The 12072-nt window shown below is 51.8% G+C and overlaps 1 protein-coding gene across 2 annotated transcripts in view; it reads left to right on the top strand.

Moving 5' to 3' along the window:
- Positions 1 to 8673: 8673 nt before the first annotated feature.
- The window catches only part of PBX1 (PBX homeobox 1), a 129446-nt gene continuing 126047 nt past the window's right edge, over positions 8674 to 12072 (top strand). For both annotated transcript variants that reach the window (XM_051624874.1, XM_051624875.1), the window contains exons 1-2: positions 8674 to 9037; positions 11774 to 11847. In XM_051624874.1, coding sequence (XP_051480834.1) covers positions 8847 to 9037; positions 11774 to 11847 — 265 coding nt within the window. In that variant the 5' untranslated portion in view covers positions 8674 to 8846. The remainder of the gene's footprint in view (positions 9038 to 11773; positions 11848 to 12072) is intronic.

A 12072-nucleotide genomic window follows, 5' to 3' on the forward strand; every position in this document is an offset into this window, starting at 1 on the left:
TGGCAGTGCCCAGAAGCAGCAGCTGGCCAGATGTGTCCAGAGCGCACATGTTATCTGTAACAGTGACTGCCTAAAGAAGCTTCCAAGCTGGCCTCTTAGCTCAAACACAAGTAACAACTGCCATGAGCTCTGAGCAGTCCCTGGCTGAGCCTTGATTTCAGGTCACAAGACTGCCAAGCTGCTGAGGTTTAGGAGATGTTGCTTCCCCACTCCAGCCCAAGCCCTGGGAAATGCTCTCCTTGGTTGGCACTGAGGCTTGGGGTTCATCTGGTGAGCCTGACCCTTCTCAGCCTGGCTCTGTCTCAGCCGAATGGGAGAAAGAAGTGGAAATAGAAAGGGCAGGATGTGAAGAGCATGTCTTGTTGGGGTGGTTTGCATTGCCAGCTCCCAGCATTGAGGTTGCAAAGGCAGGTGGAGCACAGCTGGGTGATGGGCTTAACTGAGATTCAGCAGACTGTGGGCAGAGTTGAGGGCTTTGGGGTAGAGGAGGTCTGAGGTCTGGCCTAGGGGTGGTTTAATGTGCCAAAGGCTGCCCTGCATGGTTGGTGCTGTTGTCCTCTGAGGAGAAGGTATAGGCCATCTTTGGGTGAGCACATGTCCCTTTGCTGTCCTGGCATCTGCTGCCTACCCCTGGGCTGGTCAGAGCTCATGCATTTCACCTGAGTGAGTTGATGACTATAAAACACCCACGTTCCCCTCACTGCAAAACCAAAAGTCTGTGGCTCCCTTTGCTTCTCCTCCCTTTCCCCTCTGCTCAAGGAGGTTTGTATCTCCCAGGACACTGCTCCCATTTCTCTCTTCCCACTATCTGGTTACTGGGAGCCCAGCACTGCCTGTTCCATGGGGACAGGAGGGACCTGGGACAACTCCTCTCCTCCCTGCTCCTCCTTCAGCTCTGCCAGTTTCTTTCTGTCTGCCCTAATTCTTGCATTGCTCCAGAAATAGACTGTCCAACCAGGGAAAGAACAATGAGCTGGAGGAAGGGGCCGAACAGCCTGGAACGCAGGAGGAGTTTTGGCTCTTTTGTTCAAGGCTGGGACAAGGTGAGCTTAGTGTGGTCTTCTCAGTCCAGGCCTTGAAATTCAGGCTTCTGTGCAACACCCACCTGAAGCCTCTAAAATTTGAAAGTCAGGTCTTCAATGTCAGTAAATTGGTGCTCCTTCAAATGAGGGATATTGATTTACATCCTTTGGGGACCTTCTCCAGTATAAAACTGGAGGGAAAGCAGCAAGTTAGAGTTGTCAGAAGTTGTACCTGTCCTTTTGTCATTACCTTTGCCATGACCATAGATCTCTCATCCTTTTTCTGAGCTTCTAGCAAATACCTTCTGGCCCTCTCTCAAAGGGCCACATCCCTTGGACACCATCACTTTTGCACTCATTAAATGGAGGCTGGGAAAGCTGAAGCTGCTGCTAAATAGACTGGTGTGGGAAGCTGCAGGTTTGTTCCAGAGCAGTGTCTAAGACCTCCACCTCTGTTGGCTCAACAAGGCCTCCTTCCAGAGCCATAATCCTCGTGAACTTGATCGTCCACTCTCGGGACTGTGACTTTCCCTCCCTAGTGGGTGCTGAGCCATGGGCTGTGAGTACTGGATGGCTTTGAGCTCACTGTTAGATCCAAACAGTTTTTGCTCTGCAGGATTTGTTCTCATTCAGAGCTAGCAACAACCTGTCTTTTCTGGCTTCCCCTGTGGAAAACAGTGCCTCGGGAGGTCAACCTGCTCCCCCAGCCCAGCTTCCAGCTCCTCGTGTCCCACAGTAACCAGGTGCCAATGGAATGTAGATGTGCCCTTATCAAACAAGCAGCCTTTGATAGTTCCTCTTTCTTCCAGGCTTGACCTACCTAAATCTTTTTGGGGTGAGATATGATATGCAATTTGACAGCAATTCTAGGTGAGATTTTTTTCCTCCTGGGAAAGCATGGTAAGAAATTAAGCTTTGTGGGTTTCCTGCCCAGTCGACCAGGGAAAATAAAAGTCCTTAGTGAACTTGGCTTGGGTGTGGGGGCAGGACAGCTGGTGCTGTGATTGCTGGTTATACTCTGCAGCACTGCCTCCTTACCCACAAGTGAGAGACAAGTGATTTTGACACCTCTTTATGACCTGGGAGCCACAGGGAAGTGGTAGTAACTTGTGTTCTGGGAAGACAAGGTCATAAACAAGGGTGGTGCAACCATCTCTGGTTCGTCTGACTGTACAAGAATCCAAATAATTTCAATTCATAGGAGTTAAAGTGAACACCCTAGTTTTAGGTTGCCGGCTGTTTGAAATTTGGTGCTTCCCAAGGTCATGTGCAATATAGGGATGTGACTGGGAAAGCTGTTGATAAGGGCAACAGTGAAAATGGATGTCTGGTTGTGAAGCCTATCTGTCCTACAACCTTCAGGGGCTGCCAGGGGACGTGTTTCCTGGGCTGTGAAGAGCCAATATGGGACACAATCATATATCAGTGATGATATCGATCACTGTCTCAGCCCCATTCAGTCAAGGACACCAGCACCTTTCGGAGAGGAAGTGTTGCTCCTCCTCTTTGAGCCCAGGGACAGTGCTGAATGAGGGGAAGTGACTCTGTTTTAGGGAATACTGGGCCCACGCTCCAACCAATTAGTAGAATGGAGCTGAGCAAAGTACAGGAGGGATCAGACTGATAATAAGCAAAGTGCTCAAATACGGGAAGTTGGGGAAGAAGCCAAATGAAAATGAAATGAAAGGCTAAGGTCCAACTTTGGCTGTCGTGTAGAGAGGATGGGACAGCTGATAATAGGAAAGCCTGCAGGAACACTGGGTCAAAACCCCCGCAAGGAAGCTGTGAACAAGCCAAGGGGGGGATTTTATCGAAAAGCAAGTCAGCAAATTGGAGCTGTTGGCTTGCTTACCACCATAGAGACCTAAGTTTCTCACTGTGACCTCTTTGTTTACTGCTTTGTGGTGGTGGCCAGCTTGAGAGATGTATGGGTTAGTAGGGCTCTAGCTCAGAGAGCAGCAAGGGCCTTCTTGGCCAGACCTTTTGCAGGGGGGGGACACTTCCCACCAACTGTACTGCTGCTATTTGCAAGGGCAGAGGAGTTTTGCTCTGTCCCTTGATTGAGACTAGCTCCCCATTGGCTTGTGAGAGTTGTCTTTTGGGGTAGCCCTAAACCACTCTTTTATGCAAGTGAAATAAAAAAATCTGTGGTTGAGACTCTTCCTTTGCAGCTTTGGAAATCTATGGAAAGCTCAAGAGAGGAAAACCAACTTCTGCCTGCTCATGAGCTCCATAAAGACCACCTGAAGGTAGATGACATCGTGGAAAACATCCCAAAACCATGAGTCTGCATCTGAGATACAAAGAAAGTAATTGTAGGTATCTATAGTTCACATGAGGCAACAAGGATTTCTTTCACTGCGCTCCAGATAGATGCTACATGATCACCTTTGGGTGATAACCTGGGCTTTTGCCAGTGGTTCACAGAGGTAAGGCCTTCTTCTTCTTGTCCCTTCATTTCTTCATCTGCAAAAGAAGGCTGGGAATATACCTACTTCATAAATCATCTGAAAATGGGCTTACTACAACAGTGAGCCCACACGGCTGGTGGTGACGAGGACGTCTCATTTGGAGGCATGACTTGAAAGAGGTCATGGAGATGCTGTGAAATACAGGCATGTGTTTGTCCCTCTAATGTGTCTTTCTCTTTTGAAAAGCACTGTGCAGAATGTGAGACACGCTAGATAAAAGTGAATTTAACAGCTATTTTGTATCCTTTGAGGAACATCAGTAGCAATTGAAAGAGGGGAAAAGACCTTTTTTGTTGAGTCCGGAATGGACCTGCTTTTATTGAAGGACTCTATGACTGCTTTTGTTGATATCTCCTCTGATAGCTTTTACCTGACTTGTTTTCAGAATCCTTGTTGGATTTTTCAGTCTTCAAAAACAGCATTTCCTTGCTGAAATTCAAGTTTGGGGTCTGGAAAAATGTCCAAAATGATTTTGCAGATGGCTTGCTAGGATGTAGAAGTCCCAGAAATAGTACCTTCTGTAAGGGAAGTCACCCGTTTATTTCCAGGAGGGCAGAGAATTTATTTTAAACAATGCCATTTTCTTTTCAATTACAGATGTGTTGGGGTTTTTTTTGTGGAAAACATAATGCAGCAGCCTCTGAGAAAAAGCACGTGATTACAATTAAAGGATGTGTTGTGCTGTATCAGAAGGTAGCACTTAAACCGGGGAAAGACTGAATATTGACTATAACTCATTGTAATTATACCATCTATTTCAAACATGTAAATACGTTTGGTAGCACTTACATGTTTATGTTAGCTATTGGGAAAAGCCGTTTCCCTTTTGGTAAATTTCTGATGGTAAGAATTTTGTTACTTGCATTTGAATCAGCAACAACCAACCAGTTTAGACACAACAATTTTTTTTTTTGCATGAACAGAAGCTGATCCCCTCTGCTAAGGGAGTGGTATTTTACCCACGTTCAGGTTGTTAGTGATAATTTTGTCACTAGGAAATATTCAGAAGGAATGCATTCATTAAGACAAGCATTGCTTAATGGAATAGACCGTGAGCATGGTGAAGTCAGTGTGATGCAGGGGATTGAGGCTGGGAGTGGGATGAGTGGGAGTCCATTTTTGGCTCTCCCACTGCCTGGCCAGCTCTTCCCACCTCCTGTGAGTGGGACCAGTGGTATTGAGCTCCTTTTGAAAAAGATTTGAGATCTACAGATTGAGATGGCTCCAGAAGACCCAGGTCCCTTTGCTCAAGTCTAAGACACAAAACCTGCAAAATCTTGAACGCTGATTTAACCTGGCACCGTGAGTGAAGCTGTGTCTGTGCTCAAATTGATGAGAAAACTCCCTTCGCTTCTGGGGATTGGGATCCTTCACCAGGGGAAATCATTCTTGAGCCTATTTCCCTTCCCTTTGACATTTTCTGTCTTATCAAAAGCCAAAGGAGTAAGGAAGAAGGTTAATGACTAAACTGACAAATAAACAATCAGTTCAAAGCAGCAACACAACATTTCTGGGAAAATGGAAGAATCTCCTCTGAAAACCAGTTAGGAATGTAAACTCTGCTGCACTTCAACCCAAGAGGGACCATCCACACGGAGCCGACTGTGCTATGGGGGCTGCAGCAGGCTGGGAAATTGGAAGGGCTTTGGTTTTTCCATGGAATACATTAGAGGAAAATTGCAGAAGAGGGAGGAAAATTAATTTGGATGTGGTGAACAGAGAAGGGCATGGCCACAGAGGCATCTCAGGCAAAGCCCCTCCGGTGGCGTTACGAACAATCTGTGCACTCTCTGACTCGGGGATGTCAGATTTTGGACAGCAAAGCAAAAGCATCGGTGGCTCTCCTCACCAAAAAGAAAATGTTTAAGGAGTCAGAATCCAGGAGACAGCTTCTCATCCCGTTGCAGCACCTGTGTTCAGCGACAATGATGAGGAGATGCTTCCCTCACGCTCAGAGAAGCAGAGTGTGTTTGGCCTTCGTGTTGAAGGGCTGCACTTTGCCACAGTAACAGTGCTTTAAAACATCTTTGTTTTCATTTAGTAAATAATAGGAATTATGCTCCAATGGAGCCAAGATTTTAAACAAGAGGCTCCTGTAAAGGTTTTCTTCAGGAATTTGTGATAAACCAAAGACAGCGTTAGCTGTACTTGGAGGGAGTGAGGACGCCAGACTTGGAATCTGTCCATCTGCTTCACCATTGAAACAAAACCACTTTATAACAACCACAGAGGAGAGGAAGCGACGCAGCTTGGCACATACCCTTACACTATGTGTGGTGGAAATGTTTATTCTTTATTTCAGAAAGATTTAGTGGGTGTAGAGATAATAGAGCATAGCGCTCGCTTGTGTCGTGGGGAAGGAGGGGTGATGGTGTTTGGGTTTTAAGGGAGCCCAGTGTCGGCTCCCATGGGGAGTATTTTCAGTAATACCTATTGCAATCTGATGCACTTGGAAGGCAGGAGGAGACAGAGGAATGAAATGTGCTTTTCAGGAGAGGTGTCGTAAAGGCCCCGGGATTAGTTATCTCTGACAGGAAGGATTTTGCAGACTCCAGCAGAGGCAGAGTCCTGGCCATTTCTGCCTTGGCCCGATGGCTCCTCCTGCATGCCCCGTGCTGGGATTGCTCTCTGCCCCTCTCCCTGAGAGACACCATGGGGCTGCTGGGGCTCACCAACCCCACCTGTGCCTCCTACCCGTGCTGGCTCCTCCACAGGTCTTCTGGCTCCCCCTCTCTCATATCTTGCCTGTGTGTAGATGTTCTGAGGCAGCGTACTGTGACTTGGGAGATGGGTGAATGACCAAGAGTCTGTAGGGTCAGCAGGTCACCGTGTCCTGTGGTCCCCAGTGTCCCTGTCTGTCCCCCCGCAGCTACTGCTCCCTTTTCCACTGTGCATGTTCAGCTCTGCTGTGTTGCCTCTCCTTGGAGCCACTCAAAATCAAACCCAAAAGACCCTTGAATGACCTCTGGGGATAGAAGAGTCCCTGCCAGGGATTGAGACAGCGTACGTCTAGACTTGGTGTGTGAGCAAGTGAGCGAAGGGATGACTAAGTGTCTGAAAGTTTGGACCTTTGGAGAAGGAGTCCCTTGGCTCCTTGTTTCTTGGATAAAGTTCCACTTCCTGAGGAGCTGTGGAGATAAAGGATATTTTTCTCCCTTTACTTTTTTCCTTTCCAAAAAAAGTAAATAACCTATATAGATACATCTTGGGTGAGAAAGCTGAAACCTTTGAAAAATTTTGGCAAATCGAGAAACACGAAGAATGTGTTGAGTGAAACATTTCATAGCAAAAAAAAAAAATAAATCAAAACGTCTCACTTCGCCTTCAACCACGTTAAAACATTTTAATGGTTCAAAAGGAAGTTTCAAAACGAGACGTCATGTTTTGCGTAGAACACTGGAAAGTGTCTCATTAAAAAGGAAGAGTGGAAGCGAAACAATCGCCGTGTTCTCTTCGCGGGCAAAGCTGATGGCTCTTCCCTTGACCTGCACCAAGGTCGGGGACTGGGCCCACCTGCCCTGGTGTTACGAGGGGCCTGGAGCTGGCAACCCTCCCACCTGAGGAAGGGACAATCTGATGAAATCATCTCCCGCACAGGAAAATTCTTTCATCGCCATAACTACCTTTTATTTATTATTTTTTTTTTTTTTTTAAATCCAGTTTTGCAGGCCAGCCTGCTCCCAGGGCCGCCCCTGCTCACCGGCCCGTCTTGGCCACGGAACAGTCTGGGATCCCAAGGGCCGCAGGAAGGGGCTGGGGAAGCGCTTCCCGGCAGGGTGCGGTGACACGTCGGTGTGAGTGGCTGTCTTGGTGGCCTTGGGAGCTCTGCTGGCTTCTCCTGCCCTCTTTGGGCACCACCAGCCTGCGCGACGTGCTGGGGAAGGCCCCGCTTTTGTGCCTGCGTGGGTCGTCGAAGGGAAAAGGGGAGAAATGGCACCGCGAGGAGCTGCCGGGGCGGCGGAGGTGGGAGGGAAGGAGCTCCCTGAAGGCCAGCGGCGGAGCGAGGACCCTGCTCCGACCTGCTGCGGGGACGGCGCGGGCAGGCAGAGCTGCTTGGCAGGGGGGCACGGAGGGTGGGCTGAGGGGGAAGGCAAGAAGTCTGGCCGAGGAGCGGTGTGTGTGTGTGGGGGGGGGCGTCACCCTAGAAGGGCCACGAGACCACCGGGCTGAGCCTGCAAGCGGGCAGGCCGAGGGACGCGGCTTTGGGGGGAGGCGCGGGGCTGGGGGGGGGGGGGCACCCGCCGACCCCCGCAGCCCCGCGCGGCGCTGCCCGTCCCGCTCCGCCCGCCGGCCGGGGCCGCTTTAAGGCGCGGGCGGGGCGCGGCCCCCGGCCCACCTCTGAACCCGGAGATTGACGGGCGGCCGCGGAGGAGGCGGGGCGGCCCGCGGGGCCGGCCTTCCCGCCGCCAATGGGGCCGGCAGGGCGGGGAGGTGCCGCTGCCCCTTCCTTCCCCCCACCCCCCCCCACCTCCCGGGCTCCTCCGTGCCAGTTTGAGGAGTCCGGAGCCGAACAAAAGCAGGCGGCGAGGGCCGGGAGCGGTGCGCGCAGGCCCGGCGGAGGGTGGCGGGGGGGGGTGTGTGTGTGTTTGGGGGGGGTTTGGGGGGGTTGTTGGCTGCCGGTCGCTCAGCGCCGCGGGCCGCCCGCCAGCCCCGAGCCCGGCCCGAGGCGGGGAGGGGGAAAGTTTGGAGCCCAACCTTCTCCCCTCGGAGCGCGGAGCGGGGGGGGGTGGGGGCTCCAGCCCCGGCGCTGCTCCCGCGGGCGGCCGCCCCGCTCCGCCCCGCCCCGCCGCGGCCGTTGCTGCCGCCGCAGCCGCTGCCGGAGCCGCAGCCCCTGCCCGGCCCGCCCGCTGCCTCCCCGGGCGCGGGGCTGAGCTGCCTGCCCTGCTTTCGGAGTCGCCGCCGTTTCCCCTCCCTTCCCCGGAACCCCCCCCCCCCTTCCCTCCCTCCTCCTCCTCCTCCTCCTTCCCTCCCGCCTCCCTCCCTCCCTCCTCCTCCTCCAGCAGCCAAAGGGATTTTTTCCCCCCTTTCTTTTCTCTCTCTCCCTTTTTTTTTTTTTTTCCTTCCCTCTTTTTCTTTTTTTTTCTTTTTTTTCCCCTCCTCTCCATTTTTTTTTTTTTCTCCTCCTCTTCCTCCCTGCCGTGGAGCCGGGCGCCGGCGTGAAGGATAAATAAAAAGCGAAGAGGAAGAGGCTGGGGAGGAGGAGGAGGAGGAGAAGGAGGAGGAGGAGGAGGAGGGGGGAGAGGAAAGAAGAAGAAGAAAGCGAGCAAGAAAAGAAAGCGAGGAGGCAGGCGGCTAGCCCAGCCGCGCCGCTCCCGGCAGCAGGGCAGGAGGAGGCGGCGGAGCGGGGCCGGCGATGGATGACCAGCCGCGGCTGATGCACACGCACAGCGGGGTGGGGATGCCGGGGCACCCGGGCCTGTCCCAGCACATGCAGGATGGACCAGGCGGGGCGGAGGGGGAGGCAGGCAGGAAGCAGGACATCGGAGACATCTTACAGCAGATCATGACCATCACGGACCAGAGTTTGGACGAAGCGCAGGCCAGGTGAGAGAGAGGCGGGGGGGGGAGGGGGGGGGGGGGCGGTGGTGGGGAGCGAGGGAGGAAGGGTTTTGGGGGGGTAAGGTTGGGGGGTAGGAGAAGGTACCGGGGAAGTTTCCCCAGCGCCCCGGCCTTTGTTGTCCGGCTGCGGGGCGCATCGCGGGGAGGACCGGCTTCCTGCCCCCAGGAAATTCGGGAGAGAGGGGGGAAAAAAAAGAAATTACAAAAAATAATAATAAAAACGGAACGGGTTAATTACCCCCCCGCCCCCCAGCTTCATAGCGGTTGCCGGGGGTCGCCCCTCCTGCCTCCCCATCCCGCCTTCCCTCCCATCCCCGTTCCCCACCGGTTCTCCCAAACTTGGGGCTCGACCGGGCAGGCGGCCTGGCCTTCTCCGACCTTTTTTGGGATGGGGGTTGATTGGGGAGGGAGGTGGTTGTTGGAGCAGGCTCTGCGCGGGGGGCTCTGCTTCGGGCGCCTCCGAAAGAGGCACAAAGTGCTGCTCCCTTTTTGCTTTCTTTTTAGGGGCGCTCATAATGTTCTTCTGAGGGCCCTGTATTGGTGTTATTTTTAAGGCCGTCTCTTTGCTCTTGGAGGATGCACGTAGAAGCTTTTTTTTAATTATTATAATTATTATTTTTCCCCTTTAATTGCAGAGGTTTTTAAAAAAGGGGGGTGGGGGGAAAAAGGCAGTAAAAGCCGATAACCGAATTGCCCCCGGCTTCAAGGAGCGCAAACCTAACACCCACCTTCAAAGGCGCCAGCGAAAGTTAAGGGAGGGAACAACAACAACAACAAAATAATCCCCAAATTGAAGGCGCACTTGTAGGAATAATAAGGAAAAGAAGTTGCCCAGCATTACCTGGGGTACGCTTGAAATTTTCTTCTGGGGCTGCAGAGCTGCTAGGTGTGGTGTCCTTCCCCTCGGCAGTCGTGCCCCGAGCTGGAGCAGATTGCTAGAATACATTGTTCCTGGAAAAACGCCCCGCACAGCCCCAAAACTCGCTTTGTAAGAACTTCCAGAAGGAAAAAAGTAACACCCCACCCGCCCCCCCCCCCCCCCCCCCCCCGCGCCCAGCCTCAGCTTATAGCCTCCCTGTCTCCCCAGCTTGTCTGAAGCTCCCGCTTTGCAAAAAGGCTTGTTGCTGGGCTGATCTTGTTCAATTTTTTAATGTTCTGACAGAGGCAGGGGAGCTGTGAGCAGGAGGAAATCGTGCACTTTCTCCCCGGCCAGAGCCGGGGTAGCGAGGGGATCTTCCTTCGGAAAGTTGCAGGAATTGTGTGTGTTCCTGTCTGGATAATTTGGTGTAGTTAATCGAATCAGTAAAACCAGAGCAGAGCTAGGAGAAGGCTTTATGGGCTTGCCTTGCTGGACTGTTTCAGCTGCTTCCTTCCAGTACTTAAAAAAATAATAATTTTTTAACACTGAGCTGCCAAACATGCAGTATTTATCAGTGATGTTTGGCTTTGCATTTTCTTCCATCTACCCTGCTATTGCACGGTTGTTTTCCTGCTTCTTTCCTCACTTGTTTGTGTTGTTTGTTTTTTTTTTTTTAATGAAGTTTTGGGAAGATGCAAAGTGCAACTATTATTTGTGAGTGGGCCCCTGCAGCATATGTATGTGATTTGTGTATACCCAAATGTCTGCGCCCATCTGGGTGTGCTGATAAGGGGACGCTGTGGTTCTGCAAGGGTATATACCTTGGAGGGACTTCATCAGATATATAAATCTTTTTAACATGTTGTGGGTGGTGGGGTAAGTAGTGTGAATGTTTGCCAGATGTTCACATTGTCTTTCCCGTGTAATTTCGGTTGGTAAACAGAAATCCTGTAGCCGGCGCAGCAGTGGCCCTTTATACAGCTAAACCCTTGGCTAAATGGTCATCTGGCTTCAGGGAAAAAATAAAAATCATACTGTTGCTTTGCCTCAGTGGGCACACAGTGGGTTTTAAAGCTAGCTGATTAAAATTGTCCACCCCCACCCCCCGGCCCCAAGTCTCTCCTCTAAACCCACAGGAGAATGGCCAGCTCCGAAATAACAGCAGCTGAAAAGAAAGGTGTTGAATAGCACACCCTCCCCTTCCCAGGAGCAGACGGCTGTGTTTTAAAACCCGTTTACTGTCCCGATTGTAAAGAATTAAATTTTAACACCTACAAATAAGCTGGATGTAAGTAGCATGGAGGCAGAGGAATGGGCTTCTCTCCATACACGCGTGTGTGTCTCTGCGCTCCAAGTTGGGCTCTGAAATTCCCTGAGCTGACAGCTCTAAGCAGAGGATGTTTCCAGCACTGGGGGCCGGGGGAGCTTTATTTCCCCTCTGCCTTGCAGAATGAGCCTAATAAAGCACATGGCTGGGTTTAATGTCTGAGGTGGGTGATGGAGAGAGCCCAGTGCTCCCTCTCTGTGTTGAAAAGGGCAGTTGGACGAAGCTCTGGCTCCCGAAAGCCGCTGCCTTCAGCTCGGTGCGTCGCCTGCCTCGCGCCGGCCGTGGGAGCCGCTCGGTGGCAAAGGCGATTCTCCAGACCTTCCTACACGGGTGTCATTCACCTCCTCGGCCTTAGGTAGGTGGCTGTTTGCAGTGCTGGAGCTCAAGTCCTAGCAGGGATGGTTGGCAGGGCCGAGGGGGCTCAGAGGGGTCCCCCTCGCCTCCGGTATGTTGGCACCGGCCAGCGTGAATTTGGAAAGTTGTTCCTTGCGGTGACATCCTAACCTCAACCTCCCCTCTTTCCTCCTCTCTCCAGGAAACACGCTTTAAACTGCCACAGGATGAAGCCAGCCCTTTTCAATGTCTTGTGTGAAATCAAAGAGAAAACAGGTAGGAAATCAGTGCTGTCGGTTGTCTTATTATTTTTCTTTTTGCTCTTCGAGGGTTTTATTTCTACCGAGTTTGCCCCCCATCCTCGTTCCCCTCCATCCCCCACGCAGCAGTACTTAAGTGGGGAGAAATAACTCGCTGGTATTTAATGCTTCTGGCAGTGGACGTGCGTGATGCGGTTTGTGTCTGGAAGGGAAAATATCGTGGTTTAATTTCCATTGTATT

This window comes from Apus apus, chromosome 7 (genome assembly GCF_020740795.1).
Source record: "Apus apus isolate bApuApu2 chromosome 7, bApuApu2.pri.cur, whole genome shotgun sequence".
In the NCBI taxonomy this organism is placed as follows: domain Eukaryota; kingdom Metazoa; phylum Chordata; class Aves; order Apodiformes; family Apodidae; genus Apus; species Apus apus.